This window comes from Apus apus, chromosome 1 (genome assembly GCF_020740795.1).
Source record: "Apus apus isolate bApuApu2 chromosome 1, bApuApu2.pri.cur, whole genome shotgun sequence".
NCBI classification, from domain to species: domain Eukaryota; kingdom Metazoa; phylum Chordata; class Aves; order Apodiformes; family Apodidae; genus Apus; species Apus apus.
In genome coordinates, this window is record NC_067282.1 from 86,372,278 (window position 1) to 86,388,057 (window position 15,780).

General features: G+C 37.1%; 1 protein-coding gene across 12 annotated transcripts in view; it reads right to left on the reverse strand.

Annotated features, from left to right (window-relative positions):
- Positions 1–522: 522 nt before the first annotated feature.
- Positions 523–15,780, reverse strand: part of ROBO2 (roundabout guidance receptor 2) — a 470,138-nt gene continuing 454,880 nt past the window's right edge. For 6 of the 12 annotated variants that reach the window (XM_051629284.1, XM_051629257.1, XM_051629247.1 and 3 more), the window contains 3 exons: positions 12,970–13,230; positions 8,295–8,495; positions 523–7,282 (listed from right to left, as the gene is read on the reverse strand). In XM_051629284.1, coding sequence (XP_051485244.1) covers positions 7,281–7,282; positions 8,295–8,495; positions 12,970–13,230 — 464 coding nt within the window. In that variant the 3' untranslated portion in view covers positions 523–7,280. The remainder of the gene's footprint in view (positions 7,283–8,294; positions 8,496–12,969; positions 13,231–15,780) is intronic. The other 6 variants (XM_051629335.1, XM_051629326.1, XM_051629309.1 and 3 more) reach the window with 2 other exon arrangements.

Consider the following 15,780-nt stretch of genomic DNA (forward strand, 5'->3'; position numbering starts at 1 on the left):
TGAAATGCCTGGTTTTGTTTCTAATTTTTTTTCTAGGCTTTTTGCTATATTTTATGACATGGCATTTTTTATTTGTTGCAGTCCATTTGTTCTCCGGCATTCCCTTCCCCCACATTATAGCTTTATTTGTTTCTTTGCTTGTTGGTGCTTGAGGTGTATGCAAATTATTGTTACATGCGTCACCATCACTACCTGTTGCTCTTCATTTCTCCTAATGACATTCTCATCTGAATGCTAGTGGCCTGCTCAGGTTGTACATGTGTAGAAAACAACTTCAACTCATCTGTGAGGTCTTTTTTTAATTATTATTATTTCTTTCCCTCCCTATCCTATTGAGGTTTTCCTCAGACTTGTATTCATGAGATAAGGAATACAGCTGTATGCTTTCTGCCTAGGGCAAAATCCTGCTGCCACTTGTGCAAGTAGGAGCTTAGAGGAAAAAGGAAGGGCATTCACACAAATAGCTAATCAAAGGGTTTTTAATGATACTCATTAGGAAAGAAATTCATTAACAAGCTACCACATGAACATTCCCTGAAGGGAGAGTGATGTTATTGGTCACATCAAAGTCCCCACCTGACTAACACCTTTATTGCTGTTAATAGTAAGGCCAAGTTAGCAGCAAAATCAGTCACATTCAGTTCCTGATATGGAAAAAGTCAGCAAAGCATGGTCACTGAAACTGGATCAGTTTTGTTTTACTAATAAAAATGGCTTTTCAGCTTTTTACAGGTATGTGCAGTTTAGCAGTCTCCACTGATAGTTTTGAATTCATACAGTTTTACATTTCTTACCCTGCTTTTTCTCCCTTACTCTTTCTCTCTCTATTTTTATTTGGGTACCTCTGTGTCCAGATTTGTGCCCATGGTAGTGATGCACACACCTGCTTTATGCCCCAGTCCCATGGCATGGCAAACATCAGATGGATGGATGCCAGTGCCTCTTTTCAAGCAGAAGTCTGCAGAAGGCAACCTCATTGCAAGGTGCAGCAGGGAGCCATGCTAAACTGTAGGCAGATCATTCACCTCGACAAGGCACCAAACCACACACTGGAGCTTACACCTACTGCTCAGGGTAGACACAGCCTCTGAGCATCAGAGCCATTTCCAACTCGCAGGCATATAACTGCCTTCTTTTATGCTCACAGCATCACTTACCTATAAAAGGGACTCTGTATTTTTCTGCCAACTCATTCCTAGATATTAGTATTGGTATCTTGGGATGCTCATTTGCTCTGTAAAAATTAAGTTTTTAAATAGACTGAACAAGAAATCTCACTTTTATTGCACTGCCCTGATACAGTAGAGCTCAGTTATTAGAACAAATTGAAGTAACCAGCTTCCTGGTTGTTATACCCACATAATTACTGCAGGCTGATACATGAAACCATGCTTCACTCTTATGCTTAGAGGCAGATCTCCATTTTGCAAGGACAGAGCAAGTTCTATTATGCATTTTACTGCCAAAGGAGGTCAATTAAGTTTAATTGGTTCTAATTAGCACTTGCTCAAGCTGTTATATTCTTTACCTGCATCCGAGTGGCTCTCAAAGTGCTGCACAATGGATTCCTGCTTTTGAACACAAAGGAGAATTTCTAATGGCATCCTTGAAGGCAAAAGATGCACTGATCAGCATAAATGGGTAACAAATATCAGCACAAATAGTAGCAGGCCTTTAAAAAAAAAAAAATCACAAACATTTCATCCCCATCTGGCTTTGATCAATTGAACTGAATGCAACTCTGCACCTTGTTGCTGAAAGTTATAACACGGAAAGTATACAAATGTAATTATTCTCTACCATAACTTCTGTACAGCTGAAAGATAAGTACTGGAGAATGGGAGGGATGGAGAGAGAGTGTAGCAGCTCTGAAAAAATACACATAATTTCAATGGTACCTAGGACAAAATACCAAGAAAAGGGAAAAAAAAAGAAATAGTCCCCAAATATGTAAATTGGAAATGCTTGGTTTTCTAGGATATTTTAAGACTGTTTTTAAAGGTTTGTGTTTATGTGACAGGGTTGGTGGTTTGTTTTTTTTTGCTTGTTTTTGTTTGAGTTTTTTTGCATTCTGCTCCAGAGAGGGGAACAACCTCCCTTGCTTAAATGTCAGTGTAAGCCATTTCAGTCCTCAGCATGTTGGTGAGAAGCCAGGATTGAACTCAGGATAGGTCTAAGACGGACTGAATGAGGAGTCCCATGCCAGAAGAGTTGCTGCAATGCTGAGGTGTGCTCTAGGAATTGTTTTCTGCTTTGGTCTTCCTGGATGTAGCTACACAGTTAAATAAAGGCAGGCTAGAGAGCTACCTAGTCTTCACATCAACACTAGAGCTCAGAGCTAGTTCTTCCCCAATCCCCAGTCCACACTGGCAGCATGTAGGCATCGTCCTACATCTACTCTTGGTCCCATGAGGTGTACTTAAGTTTTATCTCTTATTTTGGGTGTACGAATGTTTGGCAGGGAAAGAGGTCAGTCTGAAACAGAAACACGGAACGAGCTACAAACAGCAGAGCAGGTATTTGGGACCACTGCTCTATTGTGTTCCCTGGTCCCCTTTTAACTAATAGGGCACATATCCAGTCACTCAATGCATGCAGAGCATTACATGCCTCTCAGAGCCACTGCATCTCTTCTTCTCTTGCACCCCCATGCTAGGCTCCCCAGATCCAGGAGACTGCAACAGCACTAAGTACACAGACCACAGCAGGACAGCACTGAGACAAGGACTGGGGAGAGTGGTCTCAAAACATGAGACTTGCTTGACTAAGTAGCTCCAATATGAAGTACCACAATGCCTGAACCATTGGAGACGTTCCCTGCCTTGAAAAACTCCCATCCTCAGTGAAGTACCAGGTCTCTACAAACATGATGCCTGACCAGGTGCCTACTGAGTGCATCCACTTAAGCTTGCCAAGCCTGAGACTTGCTGTGCTTGAGACTGCTGGTGTGTGAGCAACCAGGGCTGGGGCCTCCTGTGCCCTGAGCATGCTCGAGCCACAACAGCTTGGATTAACCACACATTTAAAGTATCAGATTTAGTGTCTCAAGGATCTAGACCTCCTGTGGACTTTGGATAATTTGGTTTTAGTATGGAAACCAAGAACAATGAATTTTATGCTAATTAACAACAATCCGGAATTACATGTGAAACTCTAGTGGATTTAGCTATGTGTTCCTTTTTTTAGTTTTAGTCTTTGCTACGTTTCCTACTCTTTCAATATACCTCCTAAATGAATTGTCCATTGCCCACATGGTTTTCGAATAGAATTTATTTTTAACTAATTTGTTCCTGATAGCCAAAATAAACTGTGTTAAAAAAATAAATTAAAAAATCCTTCCCTCAGTGAACAAGATCCCCCGAGTCTTTATAAAAGAAGGTCAACTTTTTTGCTTCTACTTCCCCTAATAAATTTCCACAAGGCCTTTAATAATAAAAAGACCAAACTGTATAAATTGTAGAAAAGCCAAAGAAGCTGCCTATATATATATTTTTTTTTAAAGAAAAAGTTCCTGCCAGAATCTCCCCCAACCCAACCACCACTCTCTGTCAGTCATGAGATCTCTTTCTCAGTCTTAGTACACACCTTTTCTGAGGCAAGCATAAGCCACCATATTATTATTTCAAACAGTTATGTATTCCTTTTGTATTGGTGTATAGTTAAATAAATATACTTAAAACACTACATGATCCTTTTCTTTTGTGCTTTTCCCAAGGAACAGTGTTTCTGTTGTATTTCATGTGACAACCAAAGGTTGCTCAAGATGTTTGCTGACTTGGATAAGGACTTGAGAAATAATTAATAGCAAAAAAGAAAAGTCTGTTGTTTCCATCACCAAAATGGCTGCCCGTACAGCAATACACCACTGAAGCACATGTAACAATTTAATATTTGGTCCTTTAGCCCTCTAGTATTTAGAATTGAGCATATAGTCAATACAAAGATTGAAAAAGATTGACTTAGTATTTGTATGTTCTGGTGATATTCTGTACTGGATTGGCAGTAGCTCCACCAGTACAAAACCCCAAGCCCGAGGGTTCAGACCCACTGAACACAGGTCTTACATGTTCACTACTTCATGGGCTTTCAGCAAAGTAAGCTGTGCACTTGCAGTCCTTAATTAGAAAGTATGTCTACAAACAGAGAATGCATCACCAGAATAGTTGTATCAGTGTAACTACATTGGTACAACTATTCCCAATAGAGACAGGACCTTTCACAGAAATCCCTCTGACTGACAGGCTTACCACTGGCCTATTTATAAGACAGCTGTTAGCCTAGGTCAAAAATCAGCATAGAAAATGTTCCTTATTACTGTAAGTGGACAGTGATGATTATAGCTCAGTCTATGTTATTATTGCCTGATTTTCCCAGTCTGGGTTTTCACATATTGACTCCTTACTCAGGCTCTTTTGACATAGATTTGAAATGTGAATATGGTTTATTTTTTCCCCAGTAAATATACAATACACACTTCAACAGTACTATTAACCAACTTTTTATGCCAATTAATCTTTGCTGCACTAACAATACCAATGAAACACATTAAGAGGTCATACTTTTCCGTGAACAAACTGTAGCCAATAAACAGGTTTTTTAAAAAAAACAAATTTAAAACAATTCTAAGTGCTGCCACAACATCCCTTTCTTTAAACACATTATTCACAATAAATGTTTTCAATTTTTTTAAAAAAAGAAGAAGACTTCTTTTAAAATAGTAAATTAAATGGCATTTTAAAAAATATGTACTGTGGTTCATTGGAAGTACACTGTTTAGAAAAGAGAGAGAGAAAAAAAAAGAAGAGACACCACCTGTAAGATAATGGAGACACTTTGCGATACACAACATCTTATGTAATATTGTAAGCAAATTATTAATGAACAGAAATGTACAGAAGCAGATGGCCAAGTTAGTGAATACCATGGTACTGCACAGCTTTAATACTGACACACATTTACTTTCCAGTGGAAGAGATAAAACACATATTTGAAAGTAATTGGGATGGTTTAATCAACGTCTAATGATATTGAATTTTGAATAGAATATAGTGAGTAAGGTGTTCCACCAAAGCTCAGCACAAGCCTTGAAATTGAAAGGAAAAAAAAAAATCTACTGGTGACTGAGTTAATGATATTCCGGAGAATTAAATTTGAATTGTACCCTTAATATTCTTCTCTTCATATAACACCAAAATAAAAACATACATATGCAAATATGATGCCTTCTTTATCTTACTTTAAAATTTTTTCACATTTTTTAGTAATGGTTTTAACTATAAGGGTTTAACAAGCAGGAAAATTACATATATTCATTGGTCACGTATATAGACACATACATTTTTCCTGAATTTTTTATTTGTAGCCTGCTAAATAACTTGACCTTAAGGAAGGTAACTAACATTTTTTTAAATATTCAATAGTGCTGAGTTATAGTTGATAGCTGTAGTGTTTTATCTTATCATGGAACAAGTTAATGAAATGAAAAGCAACACATATTTAGCATTGTGATTTACTTTTCTAAAATTCTGCCATTACTAAAAGTGTTCTTAATACTGGTGAGCTCCAAGGCAATATATAAAACAACATAGACTGGTTATAGGAAAAGGGTATTCAAATGGAAACTTGTGTTCATGGTCAGATAACTAACAGAAATAAGCTGTAGGATGCAGTATTTAAATTAAGCATCAAATGAACGGACTCTCCACATACAATATTCTAAGAAAAGTTTGACAATTTACTTATTGAGATTTGAGAGGTACAGAAGATTTGGACAAAGTCATGAAAACTAATGAAGAGGCAGGATGCTGTCATTAATGTCCACTTACAGAGTTTGGTTTATTCAAAAATTCTATAAACATGCGTTATTCCCTCATCATCGTAGGGTTTGAAGTCACTCACTAAAACACAGGTAAAAAATTTTCTTTGTATATATCCAACTTTTTGGATACATTGTATTGCCAGAAATGTACTTAATGCAAGCCAAAAAGAATTTGACTGCTGCTTTCCTTCCAAACACTAAACATTTCACTACAAATTAAGTGGATCCAGCTGCAGCTCTCAAAGACTTCAGGTAACAGAACACAAAGGTTTGTTTAGACTGCATCAAAACAATTAATGTCATGAATTTCAGTGGTGCAGCTCTATCCTCTATTGTACTGTACATGTAGTGGAAAGATGAAATGTGATACTCTGACATTTCAATTTTTTGGAAGCAGCCTGAATATGTCTTAATAATAAATTGCACCCTTATCTACTTACTAGGTATTCCTTGAGTTTATATTGTTTGTTTCTCCTGGGAAATCTCTGTCATGTTTTGCATTGGAGAAATTAATGGTAATAATTATTTTAAAACTGCAATACAAAACAGCTTTAGTGAAACACCTTAAGTTCTTCTGTTTGTAGCAAGGTTTGATTTTCTTCCCCGTTAGAGGCATGGGATGGCTAAAAACAGATACCAAGAGCATCATTCTAGTGAAAGGGTCTAGGCCATCTCATGCTACCTTTGATTTTCATATTCACTCTTTAATCTCCCACTTTCAACTTCTGACCCCATCTTTAATAAGAAGAGCAACTATGTTGCTTGCTTTTCAAACATTTAAATCTGTCTCTAATGTCTTCACTGACATCAGTTTTGCCTGTCACTTTCTCATTTCTACACCCCAATGGAAAACCACCTAACACACTCCTTTACATCCAGCGTTATCCAAAGTAGCTTACAGTACGTAAATCTTCACACATTCAGTCTTTTTTCTTCATGTCATGAGGAGTAGAGTTTTGTGCTTATCACCAAATAAAATTGCAGTGCAAACTTTAAACATAAAAGTTACACAATTAAAAGTTAATATATGGCACCACAGCCTATTAATTCACATATAGTACAACAGACCAATAAAAACAGACATGAATATGAACATAGCTAAAAAGAAGGTGAGCTTGCATAGCAATGCAACAAAAGAAATTATATACAGAAGGAAATCCTTTCCATCCTGGAGGCTTTTGTGTTTACTTTTTTTTCTTTTTTTCTTTTTTTTTTCCCTTTTTTTTTTCTTTTTTATATACTCCTGACAAGGAATAGTTTAAGGTGGATGGTGTATTAAAGAGAAGAACACAAGTAAAGTATCTGTGGGATATGTGTGGCTGTGTGTCTTTACATTGCATTTACAGTTCTTTTAATAGTACATAAATAAAGAAAATGTTCATTGCACTGTTTAGTGTCATCACTTCCATGAGTTCAGACCTGATGGTCCATCAGAGCATCTTGCAATGTGTCTTCTCAACTACTCTATAGAGAGAAACAAAGAGAAAGAGGTTGTAATAAGGAAAACAAAACAAAACAAAAAAACAAACCACAAAACAAAGCCTATGGCAACATTATTGCAGCACGGGATAAATATTCATTGGGAGAAGAGAGTTAACTGTTTCTAAGTTGGAAAGTGATGGATGATAAATTCAGCACTTACCAACACTGTATCTGAGACATCACATTTCAGGGATTGTGGACCACCATCAGCTCTCTTACAAGCTACTGGGCAGTAACTGCTGGGAGGTACTGAGGGTTTGACTGCAGCAAATAGGAGGCAGACACGCCAACAGCTACATTGCTTTTACTAGTAAACACACCAGTATACCTGAGCTAGCTGGGATGTTGATGTACTGCTTCAAACAACTATAAACCTTTGGACATTTAGTACTGCCATCACATACACAACATTAACATGGTTTTATAGAAGGTTTAACACATACTGAGTGGTAATAGAAAAAAATTTGGAAAATAATTCCCCCGGCCTGGAAAGCTGAGGAAAGAGTTGGGATTTACAACTGAAAAACTGGGTTACAGCTGCAAAAGAAGACCTCCATCAAAGGTCAAAAAGAGCAGAATACTGCTCATCAAGCAACAGAAAGTTAAAGAGAAGGCACCACAAACTTGCCATGCTGCCCAACAAGTTCAACACCCTTTTAATTCACTCCCTTGAGGAAAACTGCCAATGGCATTTCCAAGACAAGCACACTACGCTTTGTGTGGCCTTTAGAAAATTCTAAATTACTAGAACATCTTTTCAATTTTCCCAGTTTTTCACTAGCACAGCATACTGGAAGATGTACTATGTACATAATATTGGCATGGCTTTTACATATTTGAACCGGTCCAAACCAAAGGACAAAAGAACTTCCTTTGTTTGCCATCATGGGCATCTGATTATCACACTCAGCTTCCTCCTCTCTTCTCAACAGATTTATATTTTTTCTCTTTTTGTCTATTTGAGAGTTTAAACTGTAGCTAGAGAAAAACTTACATAATTCACCAGTAAACTGTCCTTGACTGTTTGATCCCATATAGCCTACATCGAGAAGGTCACTGGCATTGCGTTGGTGACCTCCTCGCAAGACTTCACCTTTTCTAGGTCCGGTGGATCCTTTAGAAGAAGCTGTTCCTGAAGAGCTGTGGCCACCAGGGGATGGGAAGTTGGGTTTACTATATGGTACGAGTGCCTCTTCTAGAAAAGCAAAATGAAAAAAAAAACAAAACATAAATACCAAATAAATTGCTATATATAGGAATAATCAAGATATTCTTATATGGACATCATATTAATTCCTGCCCTCAGGTATCTGTCTTTTTTCTTGCTTTATAGCATGGCAATTCTACCTAAGAAAATATACAATTCGGTATTGTATGCCACAAAGAAAACAGCATGAATTTAATTTTGCTTTCATGTAAATTCATAAATTAGTTTGTATTAATTATAAAAAGTCTAGATTCATTACGAAATAATAAATCAGAAATCACAGATACTTTAATAAAAACAGATGCACATACAATTTCGAAAACAATGCAACTATGATTAGATTTTTGCTTCAAGTCTACATGACTCTCCTTTTTCCTTTCCTTTGGCTTAAATTATGGCAACATTACCTCAATCAATTTAGATAAAGAACTACAATATCAGCTGATTTAATTAGCTTCTGGCAGCTCAGTAATTTCTAACAGTGCAAAGCACACAAGATTTTTTAACTGGTGGTGAATTACTTTGGAATCTATTATATTATACATAATAATGGTAGTTGGAATATGTGGGATGAGCAGATCTTCCTGCAGCTTGTTTCATGTTTCATTATGAGCAAAAGGCTTACTTTTGCTCACTTGGCCTCTTCCTTTGTGAAGACCTGTAATAATGAGCTGCTTGCAAGAGTAGGATTAATATCAATAAGGCATAAGACCGTATGTTTTCTTACAGCACGAGGTAAAACAAGACATCACACAGGATCAGAGTTTCCAGGATATATTTTTGTAATAATACTAACCTAAGAAGCAAAACAGCAGCACTGATTTAGCACTAAAATAGAAACAGTTTTATTTCTTTGTTGTGTATGATCCACTTTTACTGCCTCAGAACCTGAAGAAAGATACCTTGCTAAATACAGTTTGATTCAAGAAAGACTGTGAGTATATATGCTTAATCTCAAACACAGGAACTGCCCCTTCTGAAATCAGTAGAATATCTCCTGCTTGAATCTGGCATTTTTTAAAGTGAACCTGGGCTGAAAGAGGATTTTTTCCTTTAATTTTGCTTTTCCCATTGTCTTCACTCTTAACAATCTGATGAGGAGAAACAGACTTTCTTTGACAGAGGGCAAGAACACAGAAGGAAAAGTAGGTGGGGGTGGTTGGAAAAGAAAGAGGAGATAAAAATGCTTTTATTCACAATCTCAAAGACTTTGCAAAGGCTGCAGCAGAGAGACAATTAACTTAAGGAAGTGCTAAATGAGAACAAATTTGTGGAAGAAACCCAGGATTTCATTCGCTGTGCCTACTGCCACAAGTGAGTAGGAAAACGGAATTCCCTGTGTGACCTGCTTTGAACAGGACCAGCCTGTAAGGTAAAGCTGTTGCAGAAGAGGGCAGGCAGCTGACTGTTTCTCTGCCAAAGTATGGCCCTCTGGTCCTGCCCAAGGGACCAGAATATTTGTGCTGCAGGCCATAAGGACATAATCAATGTTTTGTGCTGACTGTATGCTGTCCTTGCTGAAATATAGAGAAATGTTTAAAAGACATAGTAAAATAGTGCTTCACAGCCATAGCCTCCTAAATTATGTTACCTATATATATATATCAAGCCCTAACAATAAAATCAGATGGAAACCTGGTTTCCAAAGGCTAGCTAAAATATGGAACAGTTTGCATTAAGGTAGCAATAAAGCAAGCAGCATAAATCAGTATAGCAGAAAGCTGGATACATTTTAAAGGTTGGAAAGAAAAGTCACTAGCATTGCAAAAGAGTTTGAGGATGACAGATATGGTGAGTTGATTTGTTTTTTCTAGTTTGTGGACTCAGGATAAGGCCTCATTTGGGTTCAATGAAATATTAAGAAAAAATGACCATGAATAAAGTGCATTGCCATTATAGAGCATATGGTGTGTTAAATTATCTGTTGTGCCCTCAGAAATAGACACAATCCATAAAATAAGCAATTGTGATACAGGCGAAGTTTTTCACAACATTCTAGCACATGAAAGGTAGATGTCTCAAGTCCTTAGAATGGGCTCACATTTAAACACTCAAAACAGCGCCCCATGCCCCAGGCTCGCAGAGTATATGGGGTGGCTTTGCTGATACCTTTCTCTTCCAAATATTGAATCTTTAATTTGAAGAAATAATTCTAGCCCTGTGAAATCAGGATATATGTGTGTAATGATGTTTTTATACCCCATAAGATAACCAAGAGGCTTTCAATATATCAGAACTATTGTAACTAGATCTAGTACTACTTTCCTCAGAGGGGTAGATGAGAATGTCATATTTTATGTGCTCTAACTGCAGTTTCACAATGAAGCCATTGGCAGGAGCTCAGTGATCTTAAGTATACTGAAAGCAACCAGTGGAAACGCGGTTCCTAGAATTAGGTATTTTATTCTATTCAACTTCAAGCCAGAGGTCTTGCTTTCAAAATTTCACTCATAGCTTGGTATTGTCTGAATGAAGCCCCTTAGACAGCAAATTAGCTATTTCCTTGAAGCTGATAACTACAATAACTCCTTTTGGAAATATATTGAAAACTGTGGCAGAATAGGTTTCCAAAGATCTTAGTAATTAATAAAGAGAAAGGGGAGAAACATATCGATCAAGAATATTATTAAACCCCCAAATTTAGGAATACAAACAAGCATCACACACAAGAATAGCCTTTTTGAAAATTACTAGAGGAAAGAACACAGAGCAAGAAAGCTGTAGTATAAGAAGTTGGAATGAGAAGACAGATAGATAGGTATGAAACTCTGGCCCACCTTCTGCACAAAATTTATTAACCCCTTCTACCAGGGTAATATCTTCTGGAGGAATGCTTTGTCATGCATAAAGAATATGCAATTGCTCTGGTCATCCTGAACTTGACAAGAAGAAGATACACGTAATCGCTCCAGTTCTAAATTCAGTGCTCATGTAGGGCCCTGGAAGTGTCAATATCAAGTTCTTTTTATTTAAAGACAGATGAAATCTGTCCTGCAGGATGGGGATTTTGCTACTATACACCCTCTATAGCGCAGAATACTTGACATTTTCTATTTTGTTAATGTATGAAACAGAGGAAAAGGAGGGGAGGGCGGGTCTTTCTAACCAGGTCAGAGAAACATCCTTAATAATAACTATAAATATAAAGTATATTTGTATAAAGTATATTTGGAATTTTTTCTATGTGTTTGTACATCTTGTACATTGTAATTAAAATTGCCTTTTCACCAAGTAGCATGACTTTCACACACTGTTTTTAAACTGTGATTTCACATCATCATTCCACAACATGAACAACCATTTACTTTTTTACGCAGCTGAAAGATTAGAGGGGGTTTATTGGTACCACTATTGCTACAATTTAAAAATATGGATTCTACTTAAAATATTTACATTTTAAATATGGGCAGCAATATTTCCTTGGAGGACTTTATTCAGTAAATTCTGTCCCCATTACAGGTTTGCCTCTATACTACTAACTTTTTTTTTTTTTTTTTAGAATGTCATTGATATTATTGTGCTAGATTAACAAGGAGTAGTAACAGTAGAACAAAATCAATAAAAAAATGGATGAGTACCTTTAGTATTACTGTGGGAGGTACATACATACTTGAAAAAACTGTAGCCCTACAGGAAGCTCCAAGTACTTTTTTTTTTTTTTAATGTTCTTAATTGTCCTCTTGCATAATTCAAATCAGCATTGGGATGACACTTGATTAGTGGGTTAAAGAACATAGTCTACTAAGGGGGCCTGAAACAGAAGCTTTTACTTGAGGTCAGGTTGAGAGAAGGAATCTGCAAACATTGTAGAACTACAACTCCAGCTCAACATCACTTCCTACATCCATCCATTTTTACAGACTTGAAACCTATTTAGGAGATAAAGTCAGCACACAGCAATGAACAGGTCCTGTAAAAAGGTGAAAACCTGTGCTGTCATCTTGCTGGGCCTAATAAATGTTACTTTGTCATATCCTTGAATATCGAGTAGACAGTGTGTTAAATACAGCTGGAAAAAAATGTCAACAGTTCAGAAGGATCAGGCCTCTTAGACATGCAAAAAATTTAGAAGCAAGTTGAAAGAACTAGCAAATATGGCCCTATATGTGTAAATAAACACATCTAACAGAAAATACACTACAAATCCATTTCTCCTTCCTTCCCTGCTTGCCTGAAACTGTTCCTGTTTTTTTCCACCACTATGCTTGACAACATTATTAACTGCTGTAACACTGTGAAGAACACACCAAGTTAGGTGCTAATGAGACTTGTTGCAGGAGGGAAAATGCTTGGAGCGCAAACTCTGATTTCACTTTGCCTGTTCTTATTTTCCAGCCCAAGCCTCACCAGTGCTGGCACAGAGGGGCATGAGGCTACCCTAGAATCCTGCCAGACCCAGAAACCCGCTGCTAAGCGTCAAGAAGCCATCTGCGTTGCCTCGGCTGGTGCAGCAGACACACACCTGAATCAAAGGCTTGTTTGTGCTGGGCTTTCCTGATATCCTCTTGGCGGTCTGTAGAACTTATCCACTCCTGGGTTTGCCGCTGCCACTCTAGTGAAGTCCTAGCATGCCGGTCCAGGGAGCTCTTTGTTTCATCTACGTTCGGAGCATGCTGCCTCTCAAGAGAGCTTCCTTTCCTCTCTGCCGAGCTTCCACGCTGGCTGGGGACTATTTGCTGCCTTAAACCCTGACCAGGGGGTGGGTCAGGTGGTGGTGGAAGATCTAAAAAATGTGAATAAGATTTAGATGAACTAATGTTTTAATTGAAACAGAAGGTCTACTCGATGCTGAAAAGAAAGTCCCTTGCAAATGGCATGAATCACTTCATTTGCTGATTTTAAAAGGAGGAAATTCTGTGTTAATCAGAAACGTGATTTTACCTGCCACTAGTTTTTATACTTGGGTTACTATGTTACTGCTCTTTCTAACTTCCATAAAGATCTATGGAATCTGAGTCCTGACTTACATTTATAAGCATGGGATTTATTTTCTGTGGGGTACACTCCATCTGGATCTTTCAGTAACAGCAAGCAATTAAGAAAGTCTACGAAAAACTGGTCTGTGCCAGTTGACAGAGTGATTTCCCCCCATCATATTAGGTCTTGCTTCATCACTCCCATATTTGGGCTTCACTGTCAGCGTGAGGCTTCAAATCAAAATTGAAATATAAAACAACAAAAATACAAAAATTCCACAAAATGTTGGGAAAAAATTATTCACAAAACCTACCGTCATTGAAAAGGCATCAAATATCAGTGAAAATGTGTGTTTAAATGAAACCACTAAATGGCAGGTGAGCACTTACTCAAGCACTATGTTGAAGTTCAGCCAAGAGCTAGTCTCACAAATGAGGAAGGCCAGTCTAAGTTGAGACATCTTGCAAATATAACCAATTAAAATATCATTTCAGCTGAACACTGAAATATGTTTTCCTGGTCTTTAACAAATCTTGTTCTTTTCAAGCTCGTGACTTGGACTAAGAAGATGCTTGCAGAATTGAAGATCAAGCTTCTAATCACATTTGTGGAGGTGAAAGTACATTTTGTTTATTATTTCTTGACAGACGTTAATTACAGAATATGGATAATTGTAATTCTCGCGTAAACTACACAATAGACTTATAATAGTCCAGAAAAGCCTCAGATTACAAAAAAACCCAAACAAAACCAACCAACCAACCAAAAAAAATTAGAGAAGGGAAGTGCCTTTAGTATTAGAACTCCCATAGAGGATACCTGTTTTATAAGAACAACACTTGTTGATAATTCTGTTTTTCAGAAATGCATGCCCAAATAAATTTGTGCAGCTGCACCAACTTCACCAAATCTACGTTACTTTACACTAGCTATGGGTCTGTCCTCCATTCTAGTCTTTTGTACCTTACAGCGTTGTCAAGGTTTGTCAAGGAATTGAACTGGCTCAGCAAAAGGCATGGAAAAGTAAACCTTTGTTTTGCCTGCTGATGTTTATAACTTTTTTTGTTACATTGCAGATGTTTATAACTACAGTGAAACTGAAATTAATTTTATAAGCTGGTAAAGAGGCCTTTGGAGTGAATCTATTCCAAAGGCTGTAATCCAGCTTTATATAATGCTACACAGACTTTTTTCATGTCCTTGCTGTCAGGGGTGATACCCTTATCTTATACAAGGGGCAGAAATGCTTCCAGAGTTGCTGAGATATCACTGCAGTCAACATTGTCTCTTACAGATAAATGAGGATATGTGGATTATTTATGTCTACAAGGGAAAGAAGTTGTATCTGATGTTGCCCCTGTACCTTTGTTCATAGCTGAAGTGCTATACCTCTGATTAAGATATCCATCTTCTGGCTAGAACAGCCTTATAATAATCTGTCAGTGAATTTGGTGTATGCTTTATGTTCAGCACTAATTTATTTGAGAAATATTTAGTTATGAATATAGATGTGACCTTTCATGACAATGACTATACTTGAGTTACTGTAGGTGGAAGTGGGAGGGTATGGGAGCTTGCCAACGTTAAAATTGCTTTATAGTGTTGGCTTCCAAAAAGGCATTTCTTATAATTGATTTTATTGCAATCATAACCAGTTAAAGTACAGAACCACAACACTGGCATCTGCTCATGCAATCTGAAATAGAGATTACTGAAGTTGTGATTTATAAGCACTTTATGGAGATGCATTGAATCCAATAAACAGTCATAACATGACATCTGACAATGCAATTTTCCAACTTGAAATATTTACTGTTCAATATAAACAAAAAATTTAAGTAGTATCATAGAAAAAAAAACAAACAAACAAACACAAAAAAAGTTAAAATGATTGCCCTATTAGACTTTTAACATAAAGTAACCTTCTTTAGAAATTACCATCTAATAGTTGTTAATATTTAGATACTGAGAAGGAAAGAAGGCCTGTACTTTAACCATACTGCATATGCTAGAGCTAGCTGCAATTCCCAGAATTACTCTGGACTTATCCTGCTCATCTACTGTTAACCTGATTCTTGCTTTAATCCATCTGTAGAATGGTCATGATGATTGCCTGATGCACAGAATTGAAATGAAAAAACATATTTGTGAAGTTGTTTAGGTATTTGATACCTGTGGATGAGTTGAAATGAAAAATAAAAAATAAGCTTCTGATGAAGTTTCACACAATTCTAGAAGAAATACAGATACTACAGAATTAATGCAAGATGGATTCAGCCTGGGTACAGACTTATTGAACTGTGGTAGACATGTCTGAGGAGGTCTGTAAGAACGGTTACTAATTCTAGTCAATCAT